Raw genomic sequence first — 19762 nt, forward strand, 5'->3', positions numbered from 1 at the left:
TGTGTTAGTTTATTATAGTAATTTTTGGTAACGTATGTATTTTGTTTGCATATGTGTATCTTGTGGTGTGATTTGTAGGGGTGATGTGATGTGCAGTGAATGTTCGTTCATTCATACCTACTACTGTAGTTATAATTATGAACATGTAAAACTTACCTGCGAGCTCGTGTAGTTGTACTTCACTTATCTGCAAACTTGGAGAAATATCCAGTAACACATTTACGGTCTTGGACTTTGGTTTCTCCAAAAGTGGTTCAATATCTTTTAAATTACCTGTCGATTTTTGTTCAGTTACTAGAAGTCCATGCTTTTCCAAACCAGATATATCTTTCTTTGCAAAAGATGTCTTTTGCGATTCATCTTTCAATAGTTCAGGCCTCTCTAAAACTAACGTTTCCTCATGTAGACCAACAGACATGGTTTGAAGACTTTTTTCAGCAATATTTTCTTTTGCTGTTAACTCAGTCACTCTCTTTCCAGTTGTACCTTCTATATTTGTTTCAGTTACTTTTAATCCTTCATTTAATATCAGTAATATATTAGCTGTCTTCGGTTCTGCCTCATCCTTTGGCAATACATCTGTAGAACCATGTAAAAATGTGTCTGTGCTTAATACTGATTCCCGAGAAGATGTTTTTATATTCGCCGTTTTTAAACCTTCCTGTTTAATATTTAAATTTTCCACCAATTCAAATGCAGTTGGTTGAAACTTTTCAATGCCTTTTAGATCATCTATAAAACTATTGGCTTTTGTGACATTTATCTTTTCTTCTTTGAGTTCCGTTTCTACTTGGGATGTAAATGTTTCCGAAGTTACAGCCGTTTGTCTAGGTTGCTCAATTGATTTTTCAACGCTAGTAAATGAGGGAACTTCGTCACGTTTTAAATGACGTTCCGATTCGTTTGTAATAATTTCCGAAACCTCCAATGGATTCACTGGCACTTGTTCAATATTTGCTTCAGTTAAATTGGTTTCCTCCTGTTTTAAAGGCTCGATACCTTGATGAGACTTAACTTCGGTGATTTCTTGTGCATATTGTGGCAATAATGTTACATCTACATTTGATTTGAAAGGCTCTTTCTTCAAAATGGGCTGTTCAATCTCTGTAGATTTGGTTTCCGTTATTATAAGATGACTTTTAGGGAGCAAACTGAAATCAGCTTTCTCTGTCGTAACAGGAGTTTCGGAGAAACTTTTCTCCTTTTCTTGTACCTGGTCAGTGGTCACAATAATTGATTCAAAGTTACTTTGAGTAGTTTCAGCTTGCTCTTTAAGTGGTAATACAGTTTTTATTTTATTAATGCCTTCTTCCGTTTTGATTTGAGTTTGTAAAGCCACAGGTAAACCTGTAATAAGATCTTTATTGGCCGTTTTTGTTACAGGTTTTACTTCAGCTTCGTCGCTTGTTACCTCTTGTTCATCGTGAACTTCCGTAACACTGAGTGGTGTAATCTGGTCGATAACTGTTTCTGCAATTTTTTTATCAACAGATGGTTGACCATCAAAGAGTGTTTCGCGTTCACCGGTTATTGGCTGACTACAAATTAGAACTTTGTGAGTATCTTGTAAAAATTCTGCTTTTACAGATTTGGTCTTATCTTCATCGCTTAAATTAACAATCCCTTCCGAAGGGAATACTTCTGAAGTCTCTAAAGATTCCAAATTATTAACAGAAGATTCAGCAGTAGTAGATTGGAATTTGAACTCTTCTAAGTTCACTGGATTTATTTCAGATTTTACTTCTGAGATATTAACATGCGTCATCACGTCTATTTTCGATTCCGCTGAAGTTTGAGACGGCTTTACTTCTCCTAAAATCTCCTGAATACTTTCAACTGCTATTTGCTGATTAACTTTAATGCTTTGTAGCACATCTTGGGATGCAGTTGATTCTGCAAATGTGAATCCTTCAGTTTTTAAAGCTTCCACATTCATTATGGACATTACTTCACTGGTTTCCGTTGATATATTACTTGTTAAGCTTTTAAGTGCTAAAGCTTCTTCTGGCTTTTTAGAAATCAACAATTTAGATTCGCTTTCCGCAGCAATTGTTTCGCTCAGTGAAGGAACCTTGATTTCCTCCACAGTTCCTTGAGCAACTTGTGAAGTTCTATCTATACTGCCTTCAAAGACATCCTCTTTTTCCATTATATCAGGGACTGATTGAATAACTTCGTCAAATCTTGGGTGCTTAATTGTGGCATTTACGTTCTTTATTTCTGATTCAGATGTTTCTTTAACTGAAGTTTGTGAAAATATTTCAGTAATCTGTGGAACATTTACAGGTTCTATGTCTATAGATGCTTTATGATCATCAAACTTATCGATAGAAGTGAAACTTGTTTCCTTTTCTTGACTAGTAATTTCCTCTATATTTATTACTTTCTTTCCTTCTTCCAGTGAAGATTGTGCCGTACTGGTAATAGGTTTAAACTTATCAGTGAACAATATTTCCTTTTCTTCTGAAATATTTTCGCTTATAACCAAAGGAATTAATGTTGTGTCTAAGGGAGTTGCCACTTTTCCTTCAGGAATATTGGTAACAATTTTGTTTAGATGTTCCGAAGTTTCAGTTAAAATAATTTCTGCGATTTTATGGAAATTGTCTATAGAGGGCTGAGCATTTTTCTCTTGAGGATATTTTAATTGCTCTAAAGCATCTTCTTTTTGAGCTACTACTGATTCTTCAGTTATTATTCCAACTGAATGTTCAAAGTCAACTGAAGCTGTTACTGATGTTGGTTTGGCACTTCCTTCCAACTCCTTTTCTTTTTCACCCGCCACCTGTTCTAAATTTATTACACCACTATGTGGAATCGTTGAACCTTCAGCTAAGCTATGTTCTGGTTTCTTTTGCTTGAAGTCTGTGACATTATCAATGGCTTCAGTAAGTGTTGAAATCGGTACTTCATTAAAGTCATTCAGGACTAAGTTTGCCATAGTTAGATCAAGTGACTTTTCAGAAAATTTGTCTTCCCGTTCATGTGGTAATACTGATTCTATCACGATTCCTTGCTCCTCGTTAATTATTATATTACCTACTTTACCTTCTACAGGCTCTTGATATGAAAGCCGCTCAGATTCGTGTGTAATAGTCTCTTCAACTAGTAGTGAATTTATAGGTACATAATCTCCAAATGCATAATTATCTTGGGGTTTAGTAACGGACAAATCTTTCAGTGCTTCCTGAGAAGTTACTATTAAACTTGTTGGTGCCTCTTGTTTTTCAAAGTCAACATTAACTTTTTTATTCGCTTCCGTAACTGGAGTATCAAACGTATGTTCTTTCTCTTCCGTATTAATTTCAGTGATAGACACACTCACTCCTTCTTCGAAAACTACAGCGGCAGCTTTTTTATCAACAGGTGTATCTTCAAACGGCTTCTCGCTGTCATGTACTTGGGATTGGGTAAGACTAATACTTTCTAATGGAATTTGTTCGAGTTGTGCATTTACACCTTGTGGTGTTTCTGTAGGAACCTTAGTTACATTGTCATTAACAATTGCTTCAGTTGTTTCAGCCACGAATTGGGCGTCAACATTAACATTTGCAGTCTTGTTTTCCACTTTTTCAGTTGATTCCCTTTGAGTCTCCTTTTCCGAAGCTGTAACTTCCGATATTTGTGTGGCTGTCGCTTTTTCAAATTCAACAGCAACATTTTGAAGCGATGGAAGTTCCTTTTTACCTAGAATTTGTTCAGTTTCTCCTAGTACAGTTTCAATATTTGTCAAAGCTTGTTGTTCAATGTGCGATTTAACTGCAGATCCAGTTGGGTGCTCTGCTTCTTCTATATTTTTAGTGCTGTACTGAGTAAATGTTTCGTTTACTTGAAGCTCATCTTTAGGCAAAACATTTATGAGAGCATTTCTATAATCAACAGTATCTTTGTCTAAAGTACTTTCTTTGTAAGCAGGTGTTACGCTTGTAATGGATACTCCTTCTCCAATTTCAATATCCTTGACTGCAAAGTTTTCTGAAGGTTTCACCTCTATTAAAGCTGACTCACTCTCAGAAGGGAGCATTTCTGATGTAACCAAACTTTGTAGGTGTTCAAAATTGGACACTGCATTTCCAGTTTTATGATCAAAATCCGTTAAGGGTCCTAGTGAATTTTCAGATAAAGTTTCCTGTTTTATGGCGATGGTATGAGGAATAATAGAGACATTACCGAGTGTGCCTTCTGGCATCACAGTGTCCGGCAAGGTGTTCTCAGTCTCATTTGATTTTACTTCTAAAACATTAATACTTTGCGATTCTAAATAGGTGACATCAACTTGTTTTAAGTCAGGTTTAACATCCGCCATCTTTTCACCTTCCTTTTCACCAGGTGTGAAACAAGTTTGTACCAATGAGTGCAGTACGTCGTGGTGCTCAGAAGCATTGAATTTTTGAGCATCTTGTTTTTGATACTGTTGCGGCTGATCACTGGGTATTATTACTTCGTTAATTGCCACTTGATTTTCACTTATGTTCACATTTGCTTGGGTTGTATCAGGAACAGAAACATCCAATCGTTCCTCTTTTTGATTAGCTGTTATTTCTGTGACAGATATTCCTTGGTCAGGTAAAATCTCTACGTTTACTTGTTTAGAATTGGGGAAAGTATCTGGTGCTAATGTCTTTTCTACTTCCACGACATTAGTTTCAGTAACAATTAATTCATCTTGTGGTCGTGTATACTTCTTGGCACGACCTGTTAAAGGTTCAGTTTGTTCGATGTTATCAGCATGTACTAGTGTTTCAATTTCAGATTGAACGACTACATCTTGCATAACAATATTCGGTAGTGCAGTTATTTTTGTGGGCTTAGCATCTTCAATAAGATTTTGTTCTTTTTCATTTATTAGTACTTGGGATATGTTTGCCCCTAGGTGTGTTCCAGTTAGTTCTATAATGGCATTCTTTTTATTTACATCATCAATAATGTATTCTTTTTCTTTTTCAGCAGCATTGCACTGACTAATTTCCACACTTTCCAGAACATCTTGTTGTGTATTGGCTTGCATCTTCTCAACTTGTGGAATTTTGAGGTTATCAGTTGATATCTGTGAATCAGCTATTGATTGACTTGCTATAGTCTGTCCGTCAATATTTACAACAGCTTGCTGCCCAGAAGGAACTAATTTTGGATTATAGTCTTGCTCTTTTTGATTCAATATAATTTCTGAGACATTCAGCCCCTGAATTTCTGATAAAGTTAAAACAGCTTCTTTAGTATCTGGTTTAATCTGTTCAACTGTACTTGTATTTTCCAAAGGAATAGTGTCACTGATTATGGTTTCAGTCTGATAATTTTGCGACATTTCAGCAGTGCAAATATCTTCAGAACCCAATTTCAGCTCTGCAGTCTCCGACGTAATATTAGTTTGTTCTGTTATTCCTGTTGTCAACATATGTGTAATAACCGATTTACTTTTATGACTTTCCGGAATTTCAAATTGTTTTAAACTCTTTTCACTTTCTAAAATGTGCATTTCTGATACTTCAATTTCTTGTTGTGGTTTTGTAAGACCTGCATCAACAGTTTGTGTAGTGGGTTGCTCAGTTATAAATTTGCTTTCTGATTCCCCAATGGTCAATTCCGTAACATTTTTAGCTTCAGTACTTATTATATCAAGAGTAGCTTTATCAGTTTTAAATTTAATCTTGTCTGAGAACACATCAACGGTATCGCTGGATAATGTCTCAGATATATTAACATATTCGTTTGGTTTAATATTAACATTTGCCAAAACCTGCAAAGGTTTAGAGTCAGGTACAAATTGATCCTCAGTTTCTTGAACATTCACCTCTAAATGCGAGCCTATGTCTAAACACGAAATATTAGTTTGAGCCTTTAATGTGTTTGGTTGAGGTGCACCTTCATACAAGTTTTCAGACTCCGCAGGAATAACACTTTGTGTGATAACAGATTCTCTAGATATATAATCTATATTTGCCTTTTGTTTATTTAATTCTTCTTTGGTCATATCTGTGTGAGCCTGTTGTGAATCAACACTTGTAACATATACGCCCTCTGAAAGAATCAAATCTGAAGATACGTTCATTTTTTCAGGACTTTTCTCTTTTTCCAATATGTTTTCTTTTTCTTGTATTTGAGTTTGCTCAATAGTAATACTTTGGCCGGTAGTAAACTCCACGTTTGCACTTTGAGAAGGTGGCAATCTCCCAGGAGAATAGTCACCCTCTTGTTCAGGTGCCACAATTTCCGATTGCGTCAGTGATTTTTGAGGAATCACTTTTTCGGTTGCTACCTCGGTGGGTACAAAGGCTTCTGGTAGATGTTTTTCGGGCTTAACTTCAGGCAAAACTTCTTCCACAATGACTGATTCATTGGTATCGATTTTCATTTTAGGTTGTGCTGTCTGTGGTTTTTTAGTAACCAGTGTTTCTTCCGACAATTTGGGATATTGTTCTTCAACATTTATACTTTCATTAGTTGTGAATGTGCCACTAATTTTTACACCTCCGGGTAGTTCAAATTCATTCATTACATTCTCTTTGTTGGATACCTGAATTTCAGAAACTTCGGTGGCTTGTAATTCATTTACGGACACCTTAGCCTGAGAATTAATTATATTTTGCTTAATAATATCGGACGTTTTATCATCTGCATTAACTTGTTGTACAATCAAACCCTCTTGAGGAATGATATTCTTAGTTGCATTCGATGTATTTGGTCTGAAGCTGGCGTCAAATTCGCCGGGATTATTCTCAACATTTTGTTCCATTATTTGTAAAGCCTCCAATTCACTAAAGGTTTTGGAAGCTGATTCAAACGTTGTGCTTTGTTTCGAATGTTGACCTTCTTTTTCCTGTAACAACGTTTCCTCTTGAATAAGAGCGGAATGGGGATGCACGTCTATTACAACATTTTCCTTTACAATATTTTCATTCATTTGAACCACATTATTTTGAATAAAGGGCTCGGCGTTCAAAATTGGAGTGTTAACTAATGAACCGGTTTTTAATGTTTTTTGGAACTGCTCTAACTGATCTTCTTTTTGGGACGGAATAACCTCTGAAATAACTTTAGCAGTTTCAGGCAACCATGAAGATTCAGCGACGGATTTACTAGTTTCTACTTCAGTTAATTGACTAGAACTCTGTTGTATATGAACTTCTTGTACCACCAAATGTTCTTGTTCTGAAATATTTTTTTCAGCCGTAGATGTTTTTGGAATAAATTCTTTGTCGAATGTTACTGGAACTTCATGCGATTGTCTTTGTGACGTTTCATAAGCTTCCAGCATATTTAGAGTAGGTTCTGCAGTGACAGGTTTCATTGAGAATGGAAGAGTCTCACCCTCTTTTTCTTGACAAACTGTCTGTTCTTGAGTAATAGCCGTTTGTGAAGATAAATGTTTGTCAGCAGTTTGTGGTGAAATGTCTTGGTCTACATGCGTTATTTCTAAGGTAGACAAAGCCTCAGAATATTGTTGTGCCAAATTAGTAGGAAACTCTTTACGCGAAGAATCTTCAATCGGAGACATTTCCGTAACATTTTCAACATCCGTTGGTTTTACTGCGTGCGTAGTCGCAGACAAAATTTTCTCAGTTTCTTTGAGTGTAATTTGTTTGTGTTTTTTGACTTTTTTAATTTTAGCAATGGACTCTGTTTCAGTATCTGATTTATCAACAGGTAATTTCGTAATATCTTTTACTTCCTTTACAGATTCTGTAGACTCAGGATGTGCAGATTCTCTCTTTTTCACTGTAGAACGCTCTTCTTCAACTTGAAGGGTTTCTGTGAAAGTGTAGGTATGATAGTTTTGTGTGGAGTTTAATACAAGATTAATGTAAAGGTTTCGTGGCTAAAGCATAGCTTAAGCCTAATTTCTGTGTTCTAGTTGTACAAGCATAGAGTTTGAGAAAAATTCCAAAAATATAACAAATAAACTCACCTTAAAGCTAAGCCGAAGCACTAAAAAGCCATGCTCATGAAACAACACTGCTCTAATAAATAAAAAAATAACGCAAATAATAATATGCGTTTAATTGCACAATAAATAAATTTTGTAACCGAAAATTAGCGATTGTTATGGCGTAATATATGCGGAAATAATAATTATATTTGGTCCTATTATGTAAGGACATTCATATTTCAGAAGTGTACTTACCAACACTTTGAAATATAATAAATTTATAATATTTTAAGCTTATCTCACAAAAAATCATGAAATTAATGATAGCTTACCACTAGTTTCTTCTTTCTTTTTGATTTTCTTCTTCACAATTTTGCCCGTATCTGGTTACGAAAGAAAAAATAAATTCAATATTTTATTTAAGCCATTTATTAGTACAAACAAAACAACTATTTTATGTTTCAGGTATATCACATTAAAAACATTGACCGGCAATACAATTGTTCTCGATTTGGCATAAAGCAAAACACACACGGACTCACCTTCTAGCACCTCAACTTCTTCGCTGATAGTGACCATTTCTTTAAATGTTGGTTTAATAGTCTGAAAATGAATATTCGTTAGGATTTTTACTAATACTATTCTAATTTCAAGTTACCTCTAAGACTTCAGTTGATTCCCAAGGACTTTGCATAAAGTCTTCCGGCTTAAAGTCAGTAATAACCTCTTCGATAGTGACGTAGTTGAGTTCTACCATCTTCATAAATGCTCTGAACCCAACTGTAGCAGCCAATTTGGTTTCATCTATTGTCGTTTCTTCCGTAAGAACTTCCGTTATAAGAGGCCCATATCCTTTTCTTTCAACAACGTTCACCAAAGCTGATTGCACATGTGGTGTCTTTAGAGAAGGAAATTTGTCTTCGTCATACAAAATCGTGACTTCCTTTATGGTGATTCCGTTCCTTAATAAATATCCAATTTCGGCGATTTCACGCAAAGGTTTTTCGCCAGGGCCAAACTCCTTTGCTTTAATCAAGTCCAGAAGTTGTGAAACTTCTTTGGCCATTTTCAGTTCTCCTTTCTTGACTATAGTTTCGCATTTGGTGACGATTTCTTCAAGTCTTACTTGAGCAAAATCGGCGAATTCCTCTACAACCTTTTGTATATCTGTCTTGGCAATTTGATCTTTGGGAATGAACTTCTCAAGGTCTTTCAGGGTTTCTTCTAGAATTACTTGCTCCGAATATGTCGGTTCTTGTGGTGAAATCAGCTCAGTGGCTTTTTCTTCTGGTTTGTCTGGGGAAGGTTGATCTATCTTTTTGGACGAGGCAACAGCTTCCACTTGGACTGGTTCTTGCAATTCAAGCGTCGGCTTTACCTTTTCTTCTTCGACTACCGATTTGGTGAACTCCTCCACTGTTTCGGTGGACTGTACGCTGGTTACTTGTAACGGTTTTGATTCCTCCACAGTTATTGATCCGCGTTTCTTTCTTCTTTCTTCGCGTTTCTTCTCAACCTTTACTTTTTCTTTGATTGTTATTTCTTCTTTCTCTTTGGCTATTCTCTGGAGAATTTCTTTCTTCTTGGTTTCGGGTATTTCTTGGACGTACAGTTTTGCTTTCGTGGTAGCCACACCGAGGTCACTTACGGCCTTGCAGACGTAAGTGCCAACATGCTCAGTGTCTACCTCTGATATTGTGCAGCTTGTTTTATTGTCTTCTATGCGAATCTTCACTTTGTCTGTGTTTCTTATAATTTTGTCATCATGATACCAAATAACATCTAAAATGAAATTTAAAGTAAGTATAGAAGTTTTACTTAAATTGAGACAAATATATTACCTGGTTTAGGTGTTCCAGAGAATTGACATTCAAATTTAATAGTCTCAGCTTGAGTAGTTCGAATATCTGTGAATTCTTGAACAAATGTTGGAGCACTTTGTGCAGCTGTAACATTTGATGATATTTAATGTATTTCTTACGCACAATACATTAATGAATACATTCCTTGCAGTCAGAGAGGGATAATGATTATAGGTCATGATGCAGTCATATTAACCAATTAAATTTAACGTGCACATGATTAATTACTGAAAAGAACGAGTAGTGATGTTTTAGGAAGTTTCAGGAAGAAGTTTCGACAAAATATTTAAAAAAATATTACTCTTCATAATAGTTTAAAAATTGGGGAATGAAAACAAAAATTAATGCACCAACAATCTTGCAAGGAAGGCATTCCATTCATTTTAAAATGATCAATTGATTAAAAAAACTGACTTTTGCTGATCATTTTAATAAATATTGTTGTTTAATTTTACCTGGATATAAAAATATTGCCTGGCCATGCTCTCGGGGGTATTTATTGGTCTGTTCAAAGCAGAAAACATTGCAAAAGTATTAGTAAGCACGTCACACAATGCGGGTTAGATTACCTTTGGTTAATGAAAAATTTGATCCGAGGTCGCCAACTTTTGGCAGAAAAGCTGTGGCCAAACCTCTGCTCCTGTTGTCATTCATGCATTCACTTTCTAGAAGCAAGAACTCCTGTAATTCTTCCTGACTGTCTGCCGTGTGTAATTGGAAAAATGCACTCGGATCTAATTCTCGAGGCTCCAGAGGATACATGGTATTTTCATTGTAATAATTCTTGTACGGATTATTGGATCCTAGTTCATTTTTAACGCGTGGGAATGTTTGACACTTTTCTGGGTAATAGCTACTGTTATCATATTCTCGAGGAATGGCGTTACAAGAATTAGAAAGCTTAGTAAGATTCCCATCATGGTTGTGTCTTCGTTTATCTGACCCGTTGCTTCCTCTAAAACTGCTACTCCTGGTTGAAGGTTCACTTTTTTCTTCTATCGGAGATAATATATAATATGGTTCCATACTCTCATTTGGTTCACTTTGCTCATATATTTCAACATCATTATCGACAAGATTATACTCATGTTTTATTTCGTGATCATCTTCTTGATCACCTTTGTATACGTAGTTTATATCTAACAGACTTTCATATTTACAATGACCAGACCCAGATCTGTTTCGGTCTGGTAAATCAATGAGTTCCATCACGGAACTTAACGAATGTCTGTGAGAATTTAAATAATCCGACATGGCAGACTGAATAAAATCGTTTTTCGACTTTGAGTATTGAATTGGGTCACTTTGAATGGACATGTTCGAAAGTGTCGGCGACTCTTCTCTTCTCATATTTTCATTGATGTAAAAAGATTTCTTCTTTTCTTCGGTGAAATTCGTAGATGCATCTATCTTACCTTTAATACTATGTTTGGGGTTCTCGGATACAATTATTTCTAAACTATCCGTTGACATATCAAACGAGTAAGCATGCGGCACATTGCGTTCTTCATTTGATTTACCTGATAGTGCTTCTTTCAATTCTTCCATGTGAGTTACCCATTCTGGCTTCCTGTATTCTTTGGTACCCAGAATACCTATAACACAGTAATAAAAATTAACACATTGATATAAATGAAATGAAATAAGTGGACTAGGTTTTAAAATATAGTGTTTGATTGTATATGAGGTAATTATATAAAGGAAGGGAAGGGTTCAACTTAAGTACTACAAATGCTGAAAAAAAGATTAACTTATTTTTTACATATTAATTAATATACTTTAATCCACATACCTTCAGTTGTCTCTACTAATAATTGAGTAGTAGTTACAGCGACTCCTAGTGAGTTTTGTGCCTCATATGTAATATCTCCCGTATCATCAGGGTAGACTTCAGAAATTGTGAGTACAGAAGTACCATCCTCATAGTTTTCTATAATGAATTCACTGGATGGGACGATTTCCTCTCCTTGCTTTAACCATTTGCCTTCTGGCTTTGGTTTGCCTGTTACCTGTACCTCCAATCTGTAAAACAGTAGAAAATATTGTTTTCCCTTTTTTTCTTATGTTGTTTTGAACATACCTCGTAACATCTCCATCTTTGGTGGTAATAGTTTCTGGTAGTTTCTTAATAATTTTAGGTGCAGTCTCAATTTCTGTATCTGATGTAATATCAAGTACTTCTTCACTTATTGTCTACAATAACAAAATATACAGTTAAATAAAAAACAAAAAATTTTCAAATGTACCTTATCAGCTAATAGATCCTCCTCTGAGCCAGTCAAGTGACCCAATTCCGAGTCGGGGACGTACTCATAAGCTTCTACTATTAAGGATGATTTACAAATAGCTTCGCCAACTTTATTCACAGCTTGACAAGTGTATTCGCCAGCATTTTCAGGGAATACTTCCGAAATAGCTAAACTGCATACACCTTCAGAGTCTTGGTAAATTACGACATCTTTAGCATCAACAACAGGCTTGTCGTTGTGGTACCATTGAACCTTTGGAATTGGTTTTCCAGTGACCACACAGTTAAATGTGACCTTTTCTCCATCCATAACGCGTACAGGTTTTATACGTTGAACAAATCTGGGATATTCTACCTCTCCTGCTTCCTCCCAAACAGTTTCATCAACTAAACTCAACGTAGCTGTGCATGTGACAGAGCCCACGGCGTTTTCAGCTCTGCAAGTTATGGGTCCTGCAAATTCTGGAGACACTTCACTGATGAGCAATATTGATTTGTTATCCATCGTCACAATTCTTGTGTCAGGTGTTGAAGTAATTGGCGTCGATTGACAGTACCATTCAAAAGTGGCGGTGGGGTACGATTCCACAGTGGCTTCTAGTATTACCACATCACCTATGCTTACTATTTGAGGTTTGATAGGTTGAATGAATTGAGGAGGTCTGGCATCAGTTTTTTCATCTGAAATTATTACGGTTCCTGATGAACGAGCCTCACCCTTTTCGTTTTTAATGACAATTTCATATTTTCCTGATTTCTGTTTCGTTTTTGTTTTCTTGTTTATTTTCAACGTGCTCTTCTTATCGTCAACAATTATGTTATAGTTATCATCTGTTTTAATGGGTTTACCATTTCTAAGCCATGCAATTTGTGGCTTTGGTTGACCTTCTTCAAAAACAGTTTCTAATACAACATCCTCACTTGATGTAGCTACAGTGGCTTTTACAGGTTTCACTATGGAAGGTGCATACATTACAGTTGGTTGAGAAACTAATACAGATTTTGAAATAACCAAGTTGGCCCGACATTCTGCCTTTCCGAATTTATTATCAGCAGTAACTTTGAAGATAGTTTCATCTTCAGGCGTAGGCTCTAAAATTTCCAATGTGGCAACGCCAGTTTCTGGATTGAAGCTTACTCTTCTGGACTCATTGGGCTTAATTTCTTCATTTCCTTTATACCATTTCACGTTAGGCGTTGGTGTTCCTATTACTGTACACTCCAAAATGGCCATTTCTGTTTCTTTTACAATTTGAGGTTTCAATGGTTGAATAAATTTAGGAGCAACTCCTGTTTCTTCTTTTTCTGTAATTAAAACATATATTAGTTTTGTATACATAATTTGATGAAACATACAACAACAAAAAAAGAAAGCAAATCATAAATTATATATTTTCAAATTACAAGCAAAAAAACAATGTCAATTCATATGCCAGGTAATAAAAATTAAACCCTCCTCGCCTAAAAATCCTAAATATAATAATTAAATAGTATATTTTAACATTACAAGCAATAAAAAGTCACAAACAATGTTAATTCATACGCCAGATAATAAAAATTACAAACTCCACACGTAAGTATACCTAATATGACAAGGTTGGCTGTAGAAGTCGCAACACCTGCCGGATTGCTTGCCTTGCAAGAATAAATTGCTACATCTTGAGGCTCTACTTTGGAGAACTCTAATGTAACTGTGTCTTCGTAAACATTTATAGTTACTCTTTCGTTTCCATGGAAAACAGCTTCGTTTTTGTACCATGTAATTTCAGGAATTGGTGTACCAATAACTTTACATATTAGTTTTGCAGGTTTGTCTGGTTCAGCAACAACTGGCTCGACACGTTGGGTAAATTTAGGTGCGACATTCTTTTTCCTAATTTTTTCTCCAATGGTAGTTTGTATTAATGATTTCGTAACTGTTTTGCTTTCTTCTATATTCACATCTTCTTTCATATCTTCTTCTGGTAACTTATCAGTAGTTTCCACTACTCTCTTTTGTGAAATTATTTCTAATTCAGGAATAGGTTGACTGTCATCAAAAGGTAATGGATGAAATGGTTCGGTTTTAACCTTCTTTGATGTAATTTTAACATCGATTTCCTTTTGGAATTCTTGGGTCTCTTCTTCTTTGGGCATCTCGTCTGATTTTGTAATCGTTTTTGTAACCTTCTTTTTCTTGTCCTTTAATGTAATTTGTGTTACAACTTCTACTGGTTCTTCTGCAATCTTTTGTTCTGTAGTATCTACTAGTTGTGTTGGAATGAGTTCTGGAGCTTCCTCTTCAGCTAATTTTTCAGGAACTTCTTCCTTTTCTTTTAGTGGTTTCTTACCTCTTCGCCATCCTCTGACTTCTGGAGCAGGTTGCTCGTCAGGATATTTTATTTTTATAGTGTCATCAGTTTCTTTTGAAGGAATTTCCTGAGGTGTTTGATATTTAATTTCTTCTATAACCACCTTTTCAGTAGGCGTTTTATCTTCTTCCTTTTTAATTGGTTTGAGAGTCACAGGTTCGGTTACTTTTTCCTCTTTGGGCAAACGTTTGCCTCTAGGCCAATCCTTTTCTTGAGGAATTTCCTCTTCCTTCAATTTGGGTGTTCGTCTCCATGGAGCACGAGGTGCAGACACCTTTTCTTCTTCTTCAGGTTCTTTTTTAGGAACAGTTTCATCCTCGTCTTCTTTGACCGGAACATTTTCTGGTTTATCTTTAACGGATGGCTTAACTTGGATTGGTTCAAAATCTTTAAACTTCAATTCGGAGTCTTCTAATTTAATAGGCTTTGATTTATCTACACCTTTTGTTTCATGAGGCTCATCTTTTCTAACTGGTTTAAGGGTAACCTTCTCTGGTACTTCCTCATCTTTGGGAATAATACCTTTGCCTATTTTAAGTTTCGGTTCCTCTGGCTTAATATCTTCAGGTTTAGGTTTGACTTCCCGACGCCACGGAACTGCAGGTTTATCCTCAACATCTTTAGTTTTTTCTTCAAATTCAATCTTTTCTGGTTCTTCGGGAACATATTTTTCTGCATCTGGAATTTCTGGAAGGTCTACTTCTTTCTTCTTTATATGTTTGGTTTTTGGTGTCTGTTTTAATTCTTTAGCTTCTTGAGATGTATCTTGTAAATGCTTAAGCGTGACGGTTTCTATCTCTTCTGATGATTCTGGTATTTTATGTTTTGGCGTAGGCTTAAGTTTTATTTTATCAAATGCAATAGTTTCCTCAATAATTTTTGGAGTAGGTTTTATTTTTGTTTCTTTTGGCGTCTTTGGTTTTAATTCTTCCTCCATAGGTTTTAGAACAATGGTGTCTTCAACTTCAGTTACAGTCTCCACAATAACAGTTTTTGGTTCCTCCCCAATTTCTTTAGTTACATCAATATTTTCTACATCTGTTTCTTTAGTAGTTTTGGATATTTTCGTTCTCTTAGGTTTCTGAATTTTATCTTTCTCAGTAACTTTTTCTAACTCTTTAATTTCAACCTCCTCTTCACTTTCAACTGTGATTTGATCAACAGATTTTTTAACAGGTTTCAGATCTACTGTTTCAATTTCTGATTTTTCAGCAACTTTTACAGACTTGGTAGTCTTTTTAAGTTTTACTGCCTCTTGAGTCCAAGGAACAACAGTTTCATCTACACGACTCTCTGGTTTTTTCTTGTCTATTGGCTTAAGTGGCTCAATAGTCTCGGACTGTGGTTCCGACGGACGGAACTCTTCTTCTTCAGTCTTATAAACAACTTCCTGAGGCTGCTTTGGTTTACCTCTGCGCCATCCTCTTTCTTCTAACAGTTGTTCCTCTATTTTTGTAGGTTTTACATCTTCAAATGTTTGTGGTGTGTCAATTTCTGATTTTCCAGTAACTTTTGGATGTTCAGTTGCCTTTTTGGGCTGTATTGTCTCGGATTGTGGTTCTGACTGGCGGAATTCTTCTTCTTCAGTCTTATAAATAACTTCCTGAGGCTGCTTTGGTTTACCTCTACGCCATCCTCTTTCTTCTAATTTTTGTTCCTCTATTTTTGTTGTTTTTACATCCTCAATTGTTTGTGTTGTGTCGATTTGTGATTTTTCGGTAACTTTTTGACGTTCAGTTGCCTTTTTGAGCTGTATTGTTTCTTGAGTCCATGGAATAACAGTTTCATCTACACGACTCTCTGGTTTTTTCTTGTCTATTGGCTTAAGTGGCTCAATAGTCTCGGACTGTGGTTCCGATGGACGGAACTCTTCTTCTTCAGTCTTATAAATAACTTCTTGTGGCTGCTTTGATTTACCTCTACGCCATCCTCTTTCTTCTAATTTTTGTTCCTCTATTTTTGTTGTTTTTACATCATCAATTGTTTGTGTTGTGTCGATTTCTGATTTTTCGGTAACTTTTGGATGTTCAGTTGCCTTTTTGGGCTGTATTGTCTCGGATTGTGGTTCTGACGGGCGGAACTCTTCTTCTTCAGTCTTATAAATAACTTCGTGAGGCTGCTTTGGTTTACCTCTACGCCATCCTCTTTCTTTTAATTTTTGTTCCTCTATTTTTGTTGTTTTTACATCCTCAATTGTTTGTGTTGTGTCGATTTGTGATTTTTCGGTAACTTTTTGACGTTCAGTTGCCTTTTTAAGCTGTACTGTTTCTTGAGTCCATGGAATAACAGTTTCATCTACACGACTCTCTGGTTTTTTCTTGTCTATTGGTTTAAGGGGCTCAATTGTTTCGGACTGTGGTTCTGATGGACGGAATTCTTCCTCTTCAGTCTTATAAATAACTTCTTGTGGCTGCTTTGGTTTACCTCTGCGCCATCCTCGTTCTTCTAGCGGTTTTTCTTCTGCTTTGGCAGGCTTCACATCTTCTAATACTTGTGCCTGCTCAGTTATTGTTTTTTGGACAACTTCTTTAGTCGTCTTTTTGAGTTGAATTGATTCTTCAGTCCATGGAACAACAGTTTCAAGTTTTTTCTTATCTACCGGCTTAAGAGTCTCAACTACTCCAGATTGTGGAATGAACTCTTCTTCTCCAGCTTTATGAATAACTTCTGGTTGTTGTTTTGGCTTACCTCTGCGCCAACCTCTTTCTTCTAATGGCTGATCTTCTGTTGTAGGTTCCGACGGAGTTAAGTCTATTTCTTCAATTTTATGAGTATCATCTTGAGGTTGCTTTGGTTCACCTCTACGCCATCCCTTTTCTATTAGAGTTTCTTTTTTAGTTTCATCAAGAGTAGATTTATCTTCTTCATATTTTTTAACTGGTTTTAATTGAACATCTTCAATCTTTTCAGTAATTATCGCCTTCTGTTGTTTAGTTGTTCGTTTTAATTGGATTTGTTGTTTATTCCATGGAATAGGTTCTTCTTTGTCCTTTTCTGGAATTATTTCTTCTAATTTTTTATGTTCAACTTCTTGTTCTTTTGATTTTGGTTTACGCCAAGATTTTGATTCCACAGTTTGTTCAACGACAGTTTGCTCAGTTGAATCAACAACACTTTGGAGAGGCACAACTGATTCTATTTGGTCCTTAATTAGTTTAGAATCCTCAGTTGTAGATTTTAATTGAATGCTTTCCACATTTTCTTTCTCCACCTGCTTTCGTTGTATTTCAGTTTTCTTTAATTTAATTTCTTGTTTATTCCAAGGTATAGGTTCTGAGGGTTTAACTTGTTCTATAGCAGGTTTGTCTATAGATTTAGGTTGTTCTTCTGTCTCTTCAACAATATGTTTCTGAGGCTGTAATGGTTTTTCCTTTTCATCCCTTGGCTTACGCCAACCTTTTGGTTGAAGTTGCTCAGTTCTATCTTCAGTTTGAGTTACTTTTAAAGATTCACTTTCTTCAGTATGTTGAACTGATGACTTAAGAGGCTGTTCCGGTTTTTGCAAAGGTTTTTTAGTTTCTTTATGTTGTGTAATTTCCTCTTTTTCAGATATAGTTAAGGTTGTTTCGTCTTCGGTGAATCGCTTTCCTATTTTTTGAGACTTTAGTGTCGTCTCTTCCAATGTCTGCGAAGGTATTACTTTTTGTTCACGTGTAGTTTTCTTAAGGACAATTTCTTGTTTATTCCACGGTATTTGTTCAGGTTTGGTTTCTTGTGGTTTCTCAGGTTGCTCAACGGTTTCTGTTTTAGGTTTACGCCATCCTCTAACTTCTGCTTTCTCTTGACGGACTTCTTTCTCGTCTTCAGACAATTGTAGCATAGTTTGATCTTCTGTAAACTGTTTTCGTTCTAACTGCTCCGATTTTTTACCTCTTGCCCAACCTTTAGTAATCAACTTTTCGGTTTGTTGTGTATTTTCTCTTTCATCTAAGGTTAATAGGGTTTTATCTTCAACGTGTACTCTTTTGTCAACATCAGCCTGTTGCTTTGTTTCTTGCCTGTCATCAACTTTTAATCTCTGCGTTTCATCTATTTGACTAGTTTCAATTATTAAATCTTTTCTTTCTTCACCAGTTAAATTACTAACCGAAGTGTGAGTGGTTTTTATTTGATCAGTAACTTTCCTAAGTGAAACACTCTCCAGTGTTTCTTTAGGTATTACGGATTGTTGGGGTTGACTGGGTTTCAAATCCACCTCTTCCAATTTTTCTTTAGTCACTTCTTTCCTCTCTATCTGCGTTTTCTTTAATACAATCTTTTCATTCGTCCAAGGTTGAGCCTGTTGTTGCTTTTGAACCCGCTCATCTGTTGTTATCTTTTGTACACCCAATGAGCTCTTTCTTGATTTAACTTTCAGAGTAACTTGACGCCATGGTAGTGATTCATCGCCCACGGGTAATTCATCCTGATCTAAAGGCTGACCACCGCCTTTTGATCCATCTTCTGATATTAATTTTTTGGTACCTACTCCCGCAGGTCCATGGTCAGATTGTTGTTTTGTAATAGTTTGAGTTTTATCGGTGCTAGATGCATCTATTTTCGACGATTTACGGTACGTCCCTGGTCGTTCTGAAATAGTATTATAAGCAAAAACATTTAACTTAAATCAATTGCCAAGTCAAAAACTATTTTATGCGAATATATATATTTATATCGTATAATCAACAAGTAACTTATAATTTATTTTATAATTCCTACGAATTCAATGTATTGAAGAAATATGAACTAATTTTCTAGTTATTTATTATTATTTTGATATAATAAATATAATTTTAATTATAATAAAACAATTAATAAAAAATAAATAAATAATAATATAAAATTATAATTCCTTCTAATTCAATTTATTAAAAGAAATATAAAGTAGTTTTATAGTTATTTATTATTTTTGATATAATAAATATAATTTTAATTATTATAAAATAATTAATAAAAAATTAATAAATAATACAAAAAAATTTATAATTCCTTCTAATTTAATTTATTGAAAGAAATATAAACTAGTTTTCTAGTTATTATAATTTTTGATATAATAAATATAATTTAAATTATAATAAAACAATTATTAAAAAGTAAATAAATAATAAAAAAAATATAATTCTTTCTAATTTAATTTGTTCAAAGAAATATAAACTAGTTTTCTAGTTATTTATTATTATTTTGATATAATAACTTATTAACTTATTTTGATATATAACTATAATAAAACAAAAAATTAATAAAATAAATTAATTAATAAAAAATAAATAAGAAATTAAAAAATAAATAAAAAAATATATAATAAATAAATAATTAATAAAATGTAATTAATTAAATTAAAAAATTAAAAATAAATAAATAATAAAAAATAAATAAATAATAAAATATAATTCCTTCTAGTTTAATTTATTGAAAAAAATATAAACTAGTATTCTAGTTATTTATTATTACTTTT

The 19762-nt window shown here is 34.7% G+C and overlaps 1 protein-coding gene across 1 annotated transcript in view; it reads right to left on the reverse strand.

Annotated features, from left to right (window-relative positions):
* LOC109600780 (titin) overlaps positions 1–19762 on the reverse strand; it is an 80589-nt gene that overhangs the window by 35850 nt on the left and 24977 nt on the right. The window contains 9 exon segments of the mRNA XM_049962688.1: positions 157–7749; positions 8200–8470; positions 8526–9649; positions 9709–9813; positions 11250–11324; positions 11522–11751; positions 11810–11922; positions 11976–13282; positions 13561–18897. Coding sequence (XP_049818645.1) covers positions 157–7749; positions 8200–8470; positions 8526–9649; positions 9709–9813; positions 11250–11324; positions 11522–11751; positions 11810–11922; positions 11976–13282; positions 13561–18897 — 16155 coding nt within the window.

Source organism: Aethina tumida, chromosome 2, assembly GCF_024364675.1.
Source record: "Aethina tumida isolate Nest 87 chromosome 2, icAetTumi1.1, whole genome shotgun sequence".
In the NCBI taxonomy this organism is placed as follows: Eukaryota; Metazoa; Arthropoda; class Insecta; order Coleoptera; family Nitidulidae; genus Aethina; species Aethina tumida.